This window comes from Pan troglodytes, chromosome 5, assembly GCF_028858775.2.
Source record: "Pan troglodytes isolate AG18354 chromosome 5, NHGRI_mPanTro3-v2.0_pri, whole genome shotgun sequence".
In the NCBI taxonomy this organism is placed as follows: domain Eukaryota; kingdom Metazoa; phylum Chordata; class Mammalia; order Primates; family Hominidae; genus Pan; species Pan troglodytes.
The window spans coordinates 134,574,038-134,587,963 of NC_072403.2; the positions used below are offsets into that span (position 1 = coordinate 134,574,038).

The 13,926-nt window shown below is 38.1% G+C and overlaps 1 protein-coding gene across 18 annotated transcripts in view; it reads left to right on the forward strand.

The window, feature by feature from the left end:
- The window catches only part of PKIB (cAMP-dependent protein kinase inhibitor beta), a 256,176-nt gene that overhangs the window by 220,796 nt on the left and 21,454 nt on the right, over nt 1-13,926 (forward strand). For 6 of the 18 annotated variants that reach the window (XM_016956243.4, XM_063813402.1, XM_016956246.4 and 3 more), the window contains 2 exons: nt 7,984-8,088; nt 8,362-8,422. The exons of 7 other annotated variants lie outside the window; for them this stretch is intronic. In XM_016956243.4, the coding sequence (XP_016811732.1) occupies nt 8,020-8,088; nt 8,362-8,422 (130 nt within the window). In that variant the 5' untranslated portion in view covers nt 7,984-8,019. The remainder of the gene's footprint in view (nt 1-7,983; nt 8,089-8,361; nt 8,423-13,926) is intronic. 5 more of the 18 variants (XM_063813403.1, XM_063813404.1, XM_063813405.1 and 2 more) reach the window with 1 other exon arrangement.

Sequence of the window (13,926 nt, forward strand, 5' to 3'; positions counted from 1 at the left end):
ATTGTTTTTTAAGTTTTCTACAACTGTAATTGGGGCTTCTGAAAATGTAGAACATTCTATCCTCTGTACCCTGTGACGTATAATTAATTTCAGGGTCCAGCAGACCCCAGAACACAAGGCTTCAAGGTTTTCTGAAACTTCAGTACTCTCGGGTGTAGTACGTAGCTTGGAAGTTAGAGTCAACTAACTGTTGACTTTCAATGTTTCCATACTTCCTTTACTCCCCACCGCCCCCTGCTAGTGAGAATATTTAAAATTATCTTTAATTATACTAATTTGCAAATTATGACAAGCTGAGTCAGCTTTTTAGTATTTTCTTCAGCTACTTGAATTATGATAGATTTGTGGGAATTTTCTCATACTAAAATTCTTCAGCATCCTTAATCAAATGTCAAAGGACAATATTTGAAAGATCTGATGTGGAATGAACAAACTGGCAGGATGACTTGAAAGGTTTTTCTTGGTTCAGACATGCTGCCTAAGATATAAATGTGACAATACTTAAAATGCCAACAGAACACTTTTATGAAGTTTGATAACATACACTTTCTCTCCCCATAGACAGGATCTGCAAATGATGTGGACTACACAGTGTCAGATCAATGTTAAGTTCACTTGGAAAGCACTCAATGAATATTTTCTATCTACTTTCCACCCTTAGAATCTGTTCTTGCCTCTCGGGAGATTTTAGTCTTCTGGGGAAAAACCATTACCCACAGAGAATGTTTAGTGAACATCATATTAAACTGATTTAGTGGTGAACTTCAGGGTTGATTATCAGAGTGAAAAGTAAAAAACTCTAGGAGATGACTGATCTAGACAAGGCCATCAGCATATATCCTGACAGGGCAGATATTGAGAAAGTTAATTTTGAGATTTAAATTTTTAATTTACTACAAGGCAATTTTAAATAAGGTCTGAAATTGGATGAGTAGGCTTCCAAGGTCGTGCGTATGCATTTCTACACTTTGTTAAAACCACAGTAAATAGTCCATTCATTTGGGTATATATGCAGTTAGATCCTGAAGATACTTAATCAATGGATTTATGTGGCTTACCCTCACCCCCAAGAGTATTACTGGAGAAGGATGGAGGAGAATGTTGCCTAACCTTTACTCCAATTCATTATTCTCAAACTGTGTGACCACAGTTACCTAGGGTGCTTGTAATGCATATGATGTCAGACATACTGAATCAAAAATTCTAGGGAAGGTACCTGGAATCTGTATTGCTAACAGACTTCCCAGCTGAGTCTTATGAACAGAAGTTGGGGAAACACTGTCCTGGTTTAAATGGCATAAGATTAATTTTCAGTAAATAGGTGTTTTATTCAAACTTGCTTTATCTCTCTTGTATTTCTCCCCATCTCCCACGTTAAGATTTGTAAAAAAATCTTAGGAAGAGCTAATTTGCTTTAAATTCACTTTTTCAGTCTCCAAGCTGGCACAGGTGAGATAAAGTTTTCTCAATTTTTTTTTCTTCTCCTTTCCACAATTTAATCAAGTGTTAAAGTGAAAAATCTGGTTCTTTGTGGAGTGGTGCATAAGAAAAAAGGGGAATTAATTTACACTGCCTGGTGTCAGGATGTAATATGATTATGTTGGCAAAGCTATAAAAAGAAAATATCCAAAGCTCATAAAAAAATTCAAAGGAGGTCACTGTTAGAGCAGATGGATGGAGCAGAGTCCCTGATCATTGAACGGCTACTGAGCTAAAAGGATATTCAGGTCGAGGTGTACATAGCTGGGAGAAGGTCACAAATCTTAATTAAAGCTTTCAAGGGGAAAGTCCTGGATTTGACAGTAGACGCATATTGATTTGCCTTACTGTATAGAAATGACTAAAAGGACTGGTAAATAGAGTGTAGTCAGCTGTCAATTTCAATTACCCTGAGGGAATCTAATACAGTAGAGGGTTCCTACGCTGCATTCTTTGGAGGCTTCTCTCCTTTGTAACCAGAAAATACCCTCTCATGAAATGCAAACTTATTTTCAAATTTTAACAAAAAAGCTACAAAGATCAAGTGCATTAAAAAATCTAAAATTAAGCCAAAAAACAGGATTATTAAACAAAAATTTATATTGACCTCAATATTTTTAATGAATTCTGCCAATTGTTGAGACATGAAAGATAAGCTAGGAGGCAAAACTAACACACCTTAAAAACAACAAAATATTTAAATTATATTAGATAGGATTATACCACCAATGAGAGAAGTATTTGTTTCTGTTTTATTCTGTGAAAGAATTTTATGTCATCTAAATGTGTGTGTGTTCATGGATTACACATATGATATACATTATTGTATTGTATGTGTATTACATAATAATAGGTATAGAGAACAAAAAATAATTTTTTCAAAATTATGCACATTATTCAATTGTATGATCTTTAAGATTCAAAAATGAATTAAAGTTTTCATATCAGATGAATTACTGAAACAATATTTTGGGTTTGCTGAAACACTATGGTGAATATGCGGTTCAAAGAAGAAAAATATTCTTGTTGAAATGATTCAGGCATATTGTAGATGGCTGTACTAGGTGACTTTTAGGTGACTTCTTTATAACTTTATAAAGTTATTTTAGTCTAATCTCTTCTAAATTTATAAGGGCCTATGACTCTAGAAAAGGCAATATAATGAAATTTTTTAAAATCCATGTTTTGGAATCCTATGTGACAGGGCTTAAATCCTAGCTTAGGGCAAGTTTCTTAATATCTAAAAGACTCTATTTCAGTTGTTTCTTTTGAATTGTAGGGAATCTGTCTCTCCTCTCTCTTCTCTCCCTCCCTCTCTGACATCTGTGGTAAAGATTAAATAAAATATTGCATATAAAGCCATGTACAATATATATTAATAAAAGCCACTGCCTAGCTAAGGGCCCAATTAAGAGTAGCTGTTCTACCTGTGTATGGCTGATAACATTTTTAGTTATCAACTGATATTTCTTTACTCCTTTATACTTGCTTTAATACTCTATAAAGGCGGTTCACTGAGGGATGATGCACTTAATCTAGAACAAACGATCACTTAAGTTTCTGTTTTTTAAAATCTAAACAAAGAGCCATAGTCTTGAAAGTCAGCATTATTTATGACAATAGCCTGACTTTTTGAAAGAAAAGATTTCTTGAGCTATCTGAAACTGAAGAACTGAGAACAAACCGTAGAGTGGGAATTACTATATGATGATGTAAAAGTTTTGATGTTTCTGGGAAGGGAAATGAGTCATTGACTAGCTAGTGGGAGAAGAATTCAGGATGTAATGAGACCCCAGTCATTATTCAAGTCTCTGTGAAGGTGGCCAGGACTCCAGCTCACTGGGTTGAACAGAAGGGAGATTGAATAATAAAAATTCTAATGAACATCCAAATGTAAAGAGGACTATCCCTCACTTCCCAGGGAAAATTTGGGTATCAAAAAGAAGCTCTCTTTGTATGTTCTTCGACCCTAGAAAGGTAGACAAGCAATGGTCAAGAGAAGTGCCCAGGCAGATGGGCCTGACTGCCACCTCACAGAGTTCTCAGCCCCTCAGAGGAGTGAAACTCTGAAGTGATTTCATGGACCTCATGGAGGGCATAGAATGATTTAAATAGACCGTCAACCTTAAAGTCCAGAGATGGAACAAAGAGGATGCAGATGCACATATCTCTACCTGAGGTAATAGTTATACCTGAGACAATAGCAGTGGATCCCTGTGCACATTGATGTAACTGGACACATTGCAGCTCAGTGAGGGTCAGCGTGGACACAGGATATGTGTGAACCTGATGCCTTTTCTCTACACTTCAGTCTCCCTTTCATGAGAGAAAGGAACATGCTATTAGTGGTAGGGTGTCTTAGTCACCTCCTATTTACCCTGCGGGTGAGGGAGAGCTAAACACCATCTGACCCTGAAGAGATGAGACCAACAGCAGGTTATTAGTCATGTCTACTGATGGCCTGGGGGAGGAGGACATGGCACACCTTGCAGGGCCACACAGGAGTTGCACTCAAGAGCAGAGTGAACAACCAGGTCTGTAGGAGGTAGGCTTTGGAGAATTAAGAGGGTAGGGTGCTCCCAGTTCTTGTGGAATGATGTGATTCACTTGTTTGATTTGGCAGGCAAACAGAGAACAAAACCTGCTACTCAAGGATAAATAGAAACTGTGCCTGGTCCCCTTCATAAGGATGGTGGTCTGTCTAGGATACCTGATCTATGGGAGGAGAACTTGTAGTTAGGCCATTAGAGACCTGTTTTATCAGATATCAAGCCTAAATTTTTGGCTTTATGCTACAATTGATCACTTGATGCTTTGACATCAGTTTAAATCTTGATGATAACTGAGACTTTTAGGGATTAGGAGACGTGCCTTCCTAGGAAGCAAAGTAGGCACCTGACCAAGCAGAGAGGGCCACATTTTGAGGTGGTTGCCAAAAACATGAACTTCGGGCATGTCTCCATATATAACCAGTAAAAGCAATTGAGAGACCTGTGTGACATTGATGTAGAGAGTGGATGCTCCCAGGGGGTGTGAATTGAGACTAACCAATGCTTGTGGCAGTGGTGACATCAAGGGGGTAGAGGGACATTTGTCTCATTGTGACTTAAATAGTTCTTTGAAAACCCATTAGGCTTATCAATTAAAGTAGCTGCCTGGGGCTAACTACCTGAGGCCTATGGGAAGGCTGCATTTCAATGGAAAGCTTTCTTCAAGATTCCATTGTGTATTCTGAGACATAAAATGAGTGCCTTGGTAACAATCTAGTGTCTAAAACTGCAAATGAGATAAGGAATATCCTGTTGAGGCCTTGTATTGTGGCCTTAGGATATGTAGAGAAACCTGTTGATTTGGTTTATATATTTATATTTGGGTACCTGTGAAACAAGAGATTCACAGAGTTCTTTAAAGTGAGACTCTTAGGCAATGGTCTAAGAGTTGTAAAAATATACATATGAGGTGAAATGGCCAGGGCATCCATTGCCAAGATAAATGTCTAGAGTGTGCCAATTGTGCTGACCCTTGGGTTCTATTCTTTATCAGGGACATCTTGGTTAAGGAATTCAGAGCAACAACTCTCTACTGAGCTCTATCATGTATAATTGTGGCAACATCATTGGTAAAATGTATGGCCTTCTATTGCCATTCATTCAGTTGATCCCAGGGGGCTCTCCAGGTAGCCAAGGACTCTAGGAAAGGGATGACTTCCCCTAGCACCATGGTTTTGGCAAAGGACTGATGGTAGAGGAGGCCACCACCTTCTACAGATAGAATATGCCAGAAGGCCCAAGCTTGACTCCATCCTGTCGCAAAGAGGTCTCATAGCTAGGCCAAATTCATGGGGGTGCTGCTCCAATGCATTACAAGGCATTGCAGTAGGTGGGTACAGAGGGTCACAGGCTCAAAGTCTGTGAGACCCTCTATTTCCAGAAAAGCCCAGAGTGTGGCCAGTAATTGCCACTATAACGGTGTATAGTACAAGGCCAGGAGAGGCAGTTTCTTGCATCAGAAGCCCATGAGCAACTTATGACCATCACAGGTGGCCTAGAGACTCCAGGAGGCATGAGATGAGGTCGCTGAAGCCTCTGAGGGCACTAACTGGAGTGCCTGTTGATTTCATTTTGGACAGCTTCTACAGCCTTTTGTTGAGGAGGTTCCCCTTTAAGATGGGCAATCTGTAAGTAACAGCACTAGTGAAATTAAAGAAAATTTGCAAAAGAATATGTTGTCTCCAGAACCCAAAAAAGACTAAAAGATGTTGGACTTGTATTAACCTTGTGGGTACTGAGAGGGTTAATACCTGTTTTTTGACAGTATCAGGGATGGAGCAGCTTTTGGTTTACCAAATAACTTTCAGGAATTTAACAGAAGTCACAGGACTTTGTACTATGTGTGAAATATCCACCCTTTTTGTGTGAGTTCCTTTGTATTTGTATATTCTTAATGAATACGTCAAACAAATCTTCCTGGAGAAGGATGTCATCAGTGTAATATACCTGTGCTCCTGGAGAAAGGTGGATGTCATTAAGATCCTGCCTGCAAAGACTGTGTGCAGTGGCAAGGCTGCTGAGGTAGCCCTTGAGTAGCCTGGTAAAAATATATTGTGTAGCAGCGCACCAGCATGGCACATGTATACATATGTAACTAACCTGCACAATGTGCACATGTACCCTAAAACTTAAAGTATAATAATAAAAAAAAAAGAATTGCGTTTGTTACCTAAAAATATATATATATATATATTGTGTCTCGTGGGAGGTAAAAGCAAACTGTGACTGCTAAACTGCTGACATTGGCACCAAATGGATCATATTAGCCTAATTCATAGTAGCAAAATATTTATCAGTTGCTGATTGGATGGAGTCAGAAGTTTCAATACTCAGTTTGTTGGAAATAGGGGCCTGAACTGTATGGGACCATGGCATTAAGGTTGCAGCAGTCTACTGTGCTGCACCATTTATTTGTTCCAGGTTTAAGAACAGGCCAAACAGGCCAGATTGGGTTGTTAAATGGAGAAGCAGTGGGGATAATAACCCCTGCACTCTATAGCTGTCATATAACAAATTTTAATCCTCAAAAGCCCTGTTTTAAATTACTTTGAGCCATGTTAATAATTATTTTAATTTGGGCTGGAGGCAGAAGAGTCAGGAGTTTCCATCCTGTCAAGCCAATTTATAAGTGTCAAGATTTAATCTAATTTCCATTTATTTTTCATTGGGTCAGAGCGTCCATGTCCATTATGGGATATTTTAGGGCAATGATTGCTATGACCATGATAAGAAATTTAGGCAAGACAGTAATTATGATGGTTAAGAAGAGGCATATCTCTTTGTCCTCTATTTTATATGCCAGAACTCCCCTAATGTTATGGGGGATACCATGTTTAAATTTAGGAAGATCCTAGTCATAACTGTAATCTGAGCCCTAATGCCAGTTAAAACCATGAAGGTTTGCCAATTGGTGCATTTCAGCAGGTATTAAAGTTAATTAAGAACCTATACTGTAGAGGCACAAAAGCCAATCAGTGCCCCTTTATCTTGGCTATATAAATGCCTTTAATATATTTTGAATTTCCAATTGGGTCAAATTGTAGATCTTTGTTTTAGGGTTCTTTTGTTGTTGTTGTTGTTGTTGTTGTTGTTGGTTCCTCCCCGTATCCAGGATATTTTTTTCTTTGCTTTTTAAAATTTCTTTTCTTTCTTTTTTTTTTTTTTTTTAGTGGTGGTCACTGGACATATTTGGTGGTGGTGGGGTGGTGGTGAGGGATCCTCTTTACCCTGATGATACTTATAAGTCTTTTCTCTCAGAGAGCTTCAAATTAGTATCATCAGGGTTAGGGGTTTCCCCCACAGCAATGGTTGCTTTATATGCTTTAAAGACCCTGGGCTTAAGTTGAGTTTGAATTAATGGTGCCATGGGGTACCACAGTGCCACAAAGGTAACATAGGTATTTCTCTATGACCTCAAGGATTAGGATCTTTATTGCAACAGAGACATAGTAAGCAGAGTGGTACAGGGAAAGAAAGCTAGGTTTATAACCCAGACTCAATAGACCAAAATTATCTCCTGCTGCCACTGCCCTACCGTTTCTGTCGTGTGGACTTTTTCCCTCTTTCTTTGTTTCTTTCTCTGCACAAATTCCCTGAGAATATTTTGAGTTTTTAGCTAGGTGAAATTGGAGCTTTCTGTAAAATCACCTGTGGTGCAGACTTTCTGGGTACTTATGGGAAAACATTAGCGAGCTTAGTGGCCTTTCTCAGAAGTGGCTGCCTCTTCCTCTAGGAAGTGCGAGTCCATCTCTCTAGAGTTGAGGTCCATATCCAGTAAAGTCATTAGTCTATGGCTTGGATAGGGCCAGCAAGCCCATGATTGCAAGATTGGCCATTTGGTGTGCTAGTAGGCAGCAGTGCTGAGCCCAGGCATACTGGCTATGGGTTTTGCATTGGCAAATCATTTGAGTACCAAATGCTCCTTCCTCTCCCCACCCTTTTCTTTTTTCATTAGCACCTGTGCCACAGGCCACCATGGATCTGCACCTCGATGCCCTTCGGAGTCATGAGAGTGCAAGCAATAGCAGCTCAGGAAGCAGCAGCAGAGGAGACCAGAAAGGTCACTACCTTTGCATGAACAGCAATGGCAACCAGGATACCATGCTTGGTTCTCCATGGTGTGGCCACCTTGCTTCCCACAAACCTCACACAGGGCTGCCTCTGCACCTGTTCCATAGGTGTACCATTACAAGCAATGTCTGTATTGCTGCTCCAAGCAGCCAGTGACAGTCACCAGGCTAGACATGGTGATCAGAGAGCTCTAGCCTGAGCTCTGGTAAGCAGGACTGAAGTACTGACTGGTTAAGGCACTGTTTTCTCATTGCATTTACAGGCTGAAGCTTCAGAGATCACCTGCCAAACACAGGCTGAACCTGACAGCATGTCACACCAGGGTATAGTTAACAACCATTTTCTTCTTGGGGACAAGAGCATTGCAGAGTTAAAAGAGATGGCATAACAGTGCCACATAGGCCATAGCTCAAGCCCATCAGCAGTTAGCAGTTCTGTCTCAGGTACCCTTGCCAAATAACTCAGAACCAAATAACCAAGGAACAGTTAATTTTAACTGACTAGGTGTCTTCTGAAATGGTTGGGCATGTCATATGTTTCATAACACCAGTGGATTTTATTGCTTTCTATTCACCCCATTGGTGAACGAAAGATTCCTGCCCTGGAGATTCGGAGATGCCTAGACAACCAACACCCAACACTGGACAGATGAAATCCACAGCAGTTTACTGGTCATACATACTCACCACCAAAGGAGAAGAACATTGCAGGGCATGCAGGAGCATGTGAGGGTTGTAACCAGGAATAGTATGAACAACCAGGGGCTGTGGGAGTAATAGTAACAAGAGTTACTATTAGTTACATTAGGTAACCAGAATAAGACTTGGATTTCTAAGAGTGACATGCTCAATAAAAGGGTAATATGACAAAACCCTAACCTCCAAGGAAGACAGTAAGGAGACTTGCCAGTCTTGACTTTGCCTTGGATGGAAATGGGGGAAAGACTCTCTTAATAACTTATGAACGAAAATGAAACCTCACATTGAGTGTGCAAATTTCCAACTGTGTAGTCTATGTAATCCGAACAAAAGTCATGCTGAGAATATAAGGCTACCAATCTGGTATTGCCCCAGCAGAGGCAAATTCAGAGCTAGGTAGAGGAAAATACCTTAACCCCATTTAACCCAGGTCTCAGGTAATTTTTTAAAAAAACTTTTTTTTTTTTTTTTTTTTTTTTGAGATGGAGTCTCACTCTGTTGTCCAAGCTGGAGTGCAGTGGCGTGACCTTGGCTCACTGCAACCTCCACCTCCTGGGTTCAAGTGATTCTCCTGCCTCACGCTCCTTAGTGTCTGGGATACAGGCACACACCACCACACCCAGCTAATTCTTATATTTTTAGTAGAGACAAGTTTTCGCCATGTTGGTCTCAAACTCCTGACCTCAGGTGATCTGCCCACCTTGGCCTCCCAAAGTGATGGGATTACAGGCATGAGTCACTGCACCTGGCCTTAAGGGAAATGTTTTTAAAAATATGATCTCAGAACCCCAAATCACAAAGCAACCAAAGAAATAAGTCTCCATGAGAAAGATTCGACAAAAATGGTAAACAATGGGATCAGAGTATAAAGAATTTAAATATTGGAATTTTTCGTAGAGAATTTTTTTCACTATTTGAGAAGAATATATTTTAGTACTGTGGCATAATGTATAACTTTTTATAATAATAACTATGATATAGTATAGGTCTTAACTGTACCATTCATCATACAGTTATATGTTAAAATAGTTAATATTTATATGCCATAACATGAAGCATGATGTCGTGTACTTTCTCCTCCATTTTTCATTTGGAATACATTCTACAACATGACCCAAAATGTAAGAACTTGTGACTTGTAACTTTTGTTTAAAGCCATAATTGTGCAATAATGTGCTACAGAAAGATTCAATTGACTTCTCTTATGAAACAAGCTTCAATGTATCAGCTCTATTCTGTGAAATGCCCTTTAAGTAAAAGATAATATAACATTTTAATGCATCGTGTATAATGTACACATGCATATTGTCTATGTACTGAACACACATTGTATATGGTATTGTTATTACTATTTGTAAAAAATTTTTATAGCCTTAATATATTTGAAAAGAATAATTGAGGGTTTTTTATTTTTTATTTCTTTTAAACTTACAGAATTTTAATGGGAAAATGCTTATGTCGTATGTTAAGCAAACACAGCAGGAAACAGTACAGTATTTTGAAAACTATTTAAAACCCCACAGAAAAAAGACTGAAAGCAAACAGTTGCTCTTGTGTGATAAGACTATTGTTTTTATTTCAATTATTAAAACATTCCTTTATTATTTTTACTATGAGAAAACATATGTAAGTATAAATGACTAAGTAATAAGATACTGTAATACAATGAACTAAACTTGAAAAAGAGCAAAGTAGATTGCCTAGAAATAAAAATATGATAATTGGAAATAAAAACAGTGTGTGGATTATGCAGCTGATTAGACACAGCTGAAGAGAGAATAGTGAACTATATACATTTATGATGCAATTCTCTGAAGAATCTAATACACTTATGATGCAGGTGCCGTTCTTATGTAGAGCGTTTTTGCCATTCTTATGTAGAGCTTTTACGTATATACATACACACACATATACACATATATGTATATATGTATATATGTAAAAGCTATATATACACACATATATATGTATATATATGTAAAAGCTCTACGTAAGAACAGCAAAAATGCTCGCTCTTTATATAAAAAACGCTATATATATATGTGTGTGTGTATATATATATATAGAGAGAGAGAGAGAGAGAAATTGGTTCATGCAATTATGAAGGCTGAGAAGTCCTAAGGCTTTGGCAAGCTAGAGACTCAGGAGAGCTAATGATATGGTTCCAGTTTGTGTTCAAGTCTGATAACCGGGAGACCCACTATTGTCGGTTCCAGGCCAAGTCTGAGTTTAAGGCAAAAGATTGAAGACTGAAGACAGCTTGAAGACAGGCAGAGAAAGAAATTCTCCTTCTCTCTATCTTTTTATTCCATTCAGGACTTCAATGCATGGGATGTGGCCCGCCCATATTGAGAAGGGCAATGTGTTTTATGCAGTCCACTGATTCAGATGTTAATCTTTTCTGGAAACACCCTCACAGACACACCCCGAGAAATGGTTCACCAAGTATCTGAGCACTTTGTAGCCCAGTCAAGTTGGCATATAAAATTAGCCATCACAATTAGCAAACTTCTTAACAGCAAAAATAGAATAATGTGGAATAATATTGTTAGGTGCTTTCATCCTAAAATAGTGTATTTGTAAGAATGAAGATAAAAATAGATCTTTTCAGTCATCAAAAAACTATAGTTCCCAAAAGAATTTCAAAGGCTAAACTCCAGGAGAAAAGGTGAATTATCTCAGGAATTGGAACATGAAAAAAATAACATTGTGGAAATATAACGGTATGATGGATATACACAGAAGACCAATTCTTAAATACTTAGATATATGCTAAGGTATTTAGATATGCAGTGTCATGTTATTGGCAGCTTGCTTTCAGTTGGTGAAATAATAACTGTGTGTGTGTGTGTGTGTGTGTGTGTGTTTATGTTTAGAGAGATTAAATATAGCAAAGTGTTGATCATTGAATCAGGTGGAGGCTCCTGCTTGAAACCCCAGTACTTTTGGAGGCCAAGGAGGGAGGATCACTTGAGGCCAGAAGTTTAAGACCATCCTTCAACTCTACAAAAAGTTTTAAAATTAGGCAAGTGTGGTGCTGCCCACCTGTAGCTCTAACTATTCGGGAGGCAGACAGGACGTTGCTTTTAGCTCAAACAATTGAGGCTGCAGTGATTTGTGATCATGTCACTGCACTCCAGTCTGGGAAACAGAGGGAGACCCTGTCTAAAAATAAAATATACCAGAAAAACACTATAGCTGAAAGCCATCTATTTAATAATCCTTAGAATTTTTGTCACAAATTATTATAAACAAGATCTATTGTTTCCATGATCAAAAATTTCTCCACCAATATCTAATTTTGTGGTGCCTTTGTGAGTCCTCCAAGATCATCATGGTTCAATGACCACATTAATAATCAAAGCCTTTTTCAGAAATCAATGGACAATAAGAGTGTATTTGTCTATTTCTAGAGTGTCTATTTTATTTTGTATTCTATTTGTCTACCCTTGAGGAATACCACACAGAATTAATAGCCATCAAGTCTGATAGTGTAAGTCCTTTACTTTTTCTTTTCTTTTTGAAATAAGAAGTTATTCTCAGTCTGTAGCATTTTCATATAAATTTTTGGAATCAGCTTATTACTCCTATTGTGGTAGATTTGATTTAAAAACTTCACGTTTTAATATGCTTTAATGGTTCTCCTTGACATCTGTCTCTATTTTCAGAAAGTGCATCTTTTTTTTTTTTTTTTTTTTTTGAGACGGAGTCTTGCTCTGTGGCTACACTGGAGTGTAGTGGCGCAATTTCAACTCACTGCAACCTCCAGCTCCCTGGTTCAAGTGATTCTCCTGCCTTGGCCTCCTAAGTAGCTGGGATTACAGGCACATGCCACCACGCCCAGCTAATTTTTTGTATTTTTAGTAGACATGGGGTTTCACCATGTTGGCCAGGATGGTCTCGATCTCCTGACCTTGTAATCTGCCTGCCTTGGCCTCCCAAAGTGCTGGGATTACGGCATAAGCCACTGCGCCTGGCCAGAAAATGCATCTCATACACACCTTTACTATGTGATTTAGAAGTTTCATGATTCCCTGGTGCTTACAGGATACGTTCACATATTGTTCATGGCATTCATTTTCTTTGCCACTATGTTATGACTATGCTCCAACTCATTTTTCCAACTCCACGTGGGCATAACACTCCATGGCAGCGAAATGTTTCCTTTTCTCTTATTTAGAACTTGCTTTTTACACTCCCCTCTTTTAGCTTACAGATATTTCTCTGGCTTAGTAAGCCTTTCATTCCCTTTCTACCTGTGTGGATTCCTCCCAAATTTTGAGGCTCTGTGTGTGTTCTACAGCCTTTGTGAAATATTCCTTAATCACCCCAAAATTCAGTAACCATTTATCTTTTAAATTTCTATAGTAGTTTTATTTATAACACTTATTTGAATATATCATATATTTACTTCTATTTTTACATTTCCTTTAATATGCAACATATTCCATCTGTATGATGAGTTCACAACTCTTTCAGGGTGGGGACCATACATTAAGCATCTTCATGTGTCCCCGCTGTTTCTATCACAATGCTTAGTCTTATTTGCCACTGTTTCCCCAGAGTCTTGCACTGAACGGAAGATATAGTAGATGCTTAACAATAATTGATTGAATGAGGACTGAGTCTGTGCTCAATAAATGTTTGCTGAGGTGTAATTTAAGGAGAAAATAATGAGTTGTGAGATGAAATGGGTTCCAGTCTTGTCTCTGTTACTTGCTAGCTAGGTTTAGCCAAACCCTTTTATTTCTATGATTGTCAGTTTCCTCACCCTTAAAATGAAGACAGTAGTGACTAATCCACAGTATAGAATCACATGAACAAATTCTCATTAAAGTGCTTTAAAACAATGCATGCTTAACACATGCATATGCCATTTTTCATGTCATAAAAATCTTCATTATAGGAAATTTGGAAAAAAGTAAAATTCAAAGAAGAAAATAGAAATCAATAATAACATACACAAAGGGAATAACTATTATAATTTCAGTATATTTCCCTTAAAATGTTTTTCCGTGAATGTATTTTAAAACTAATATATGCATAGTGGTTTTAAAATTTTGAAAATTTATGTTTTTAAATATTTTAGATATTTTCATGGCCTCATTTTTCTGTTTAACTTATATAGT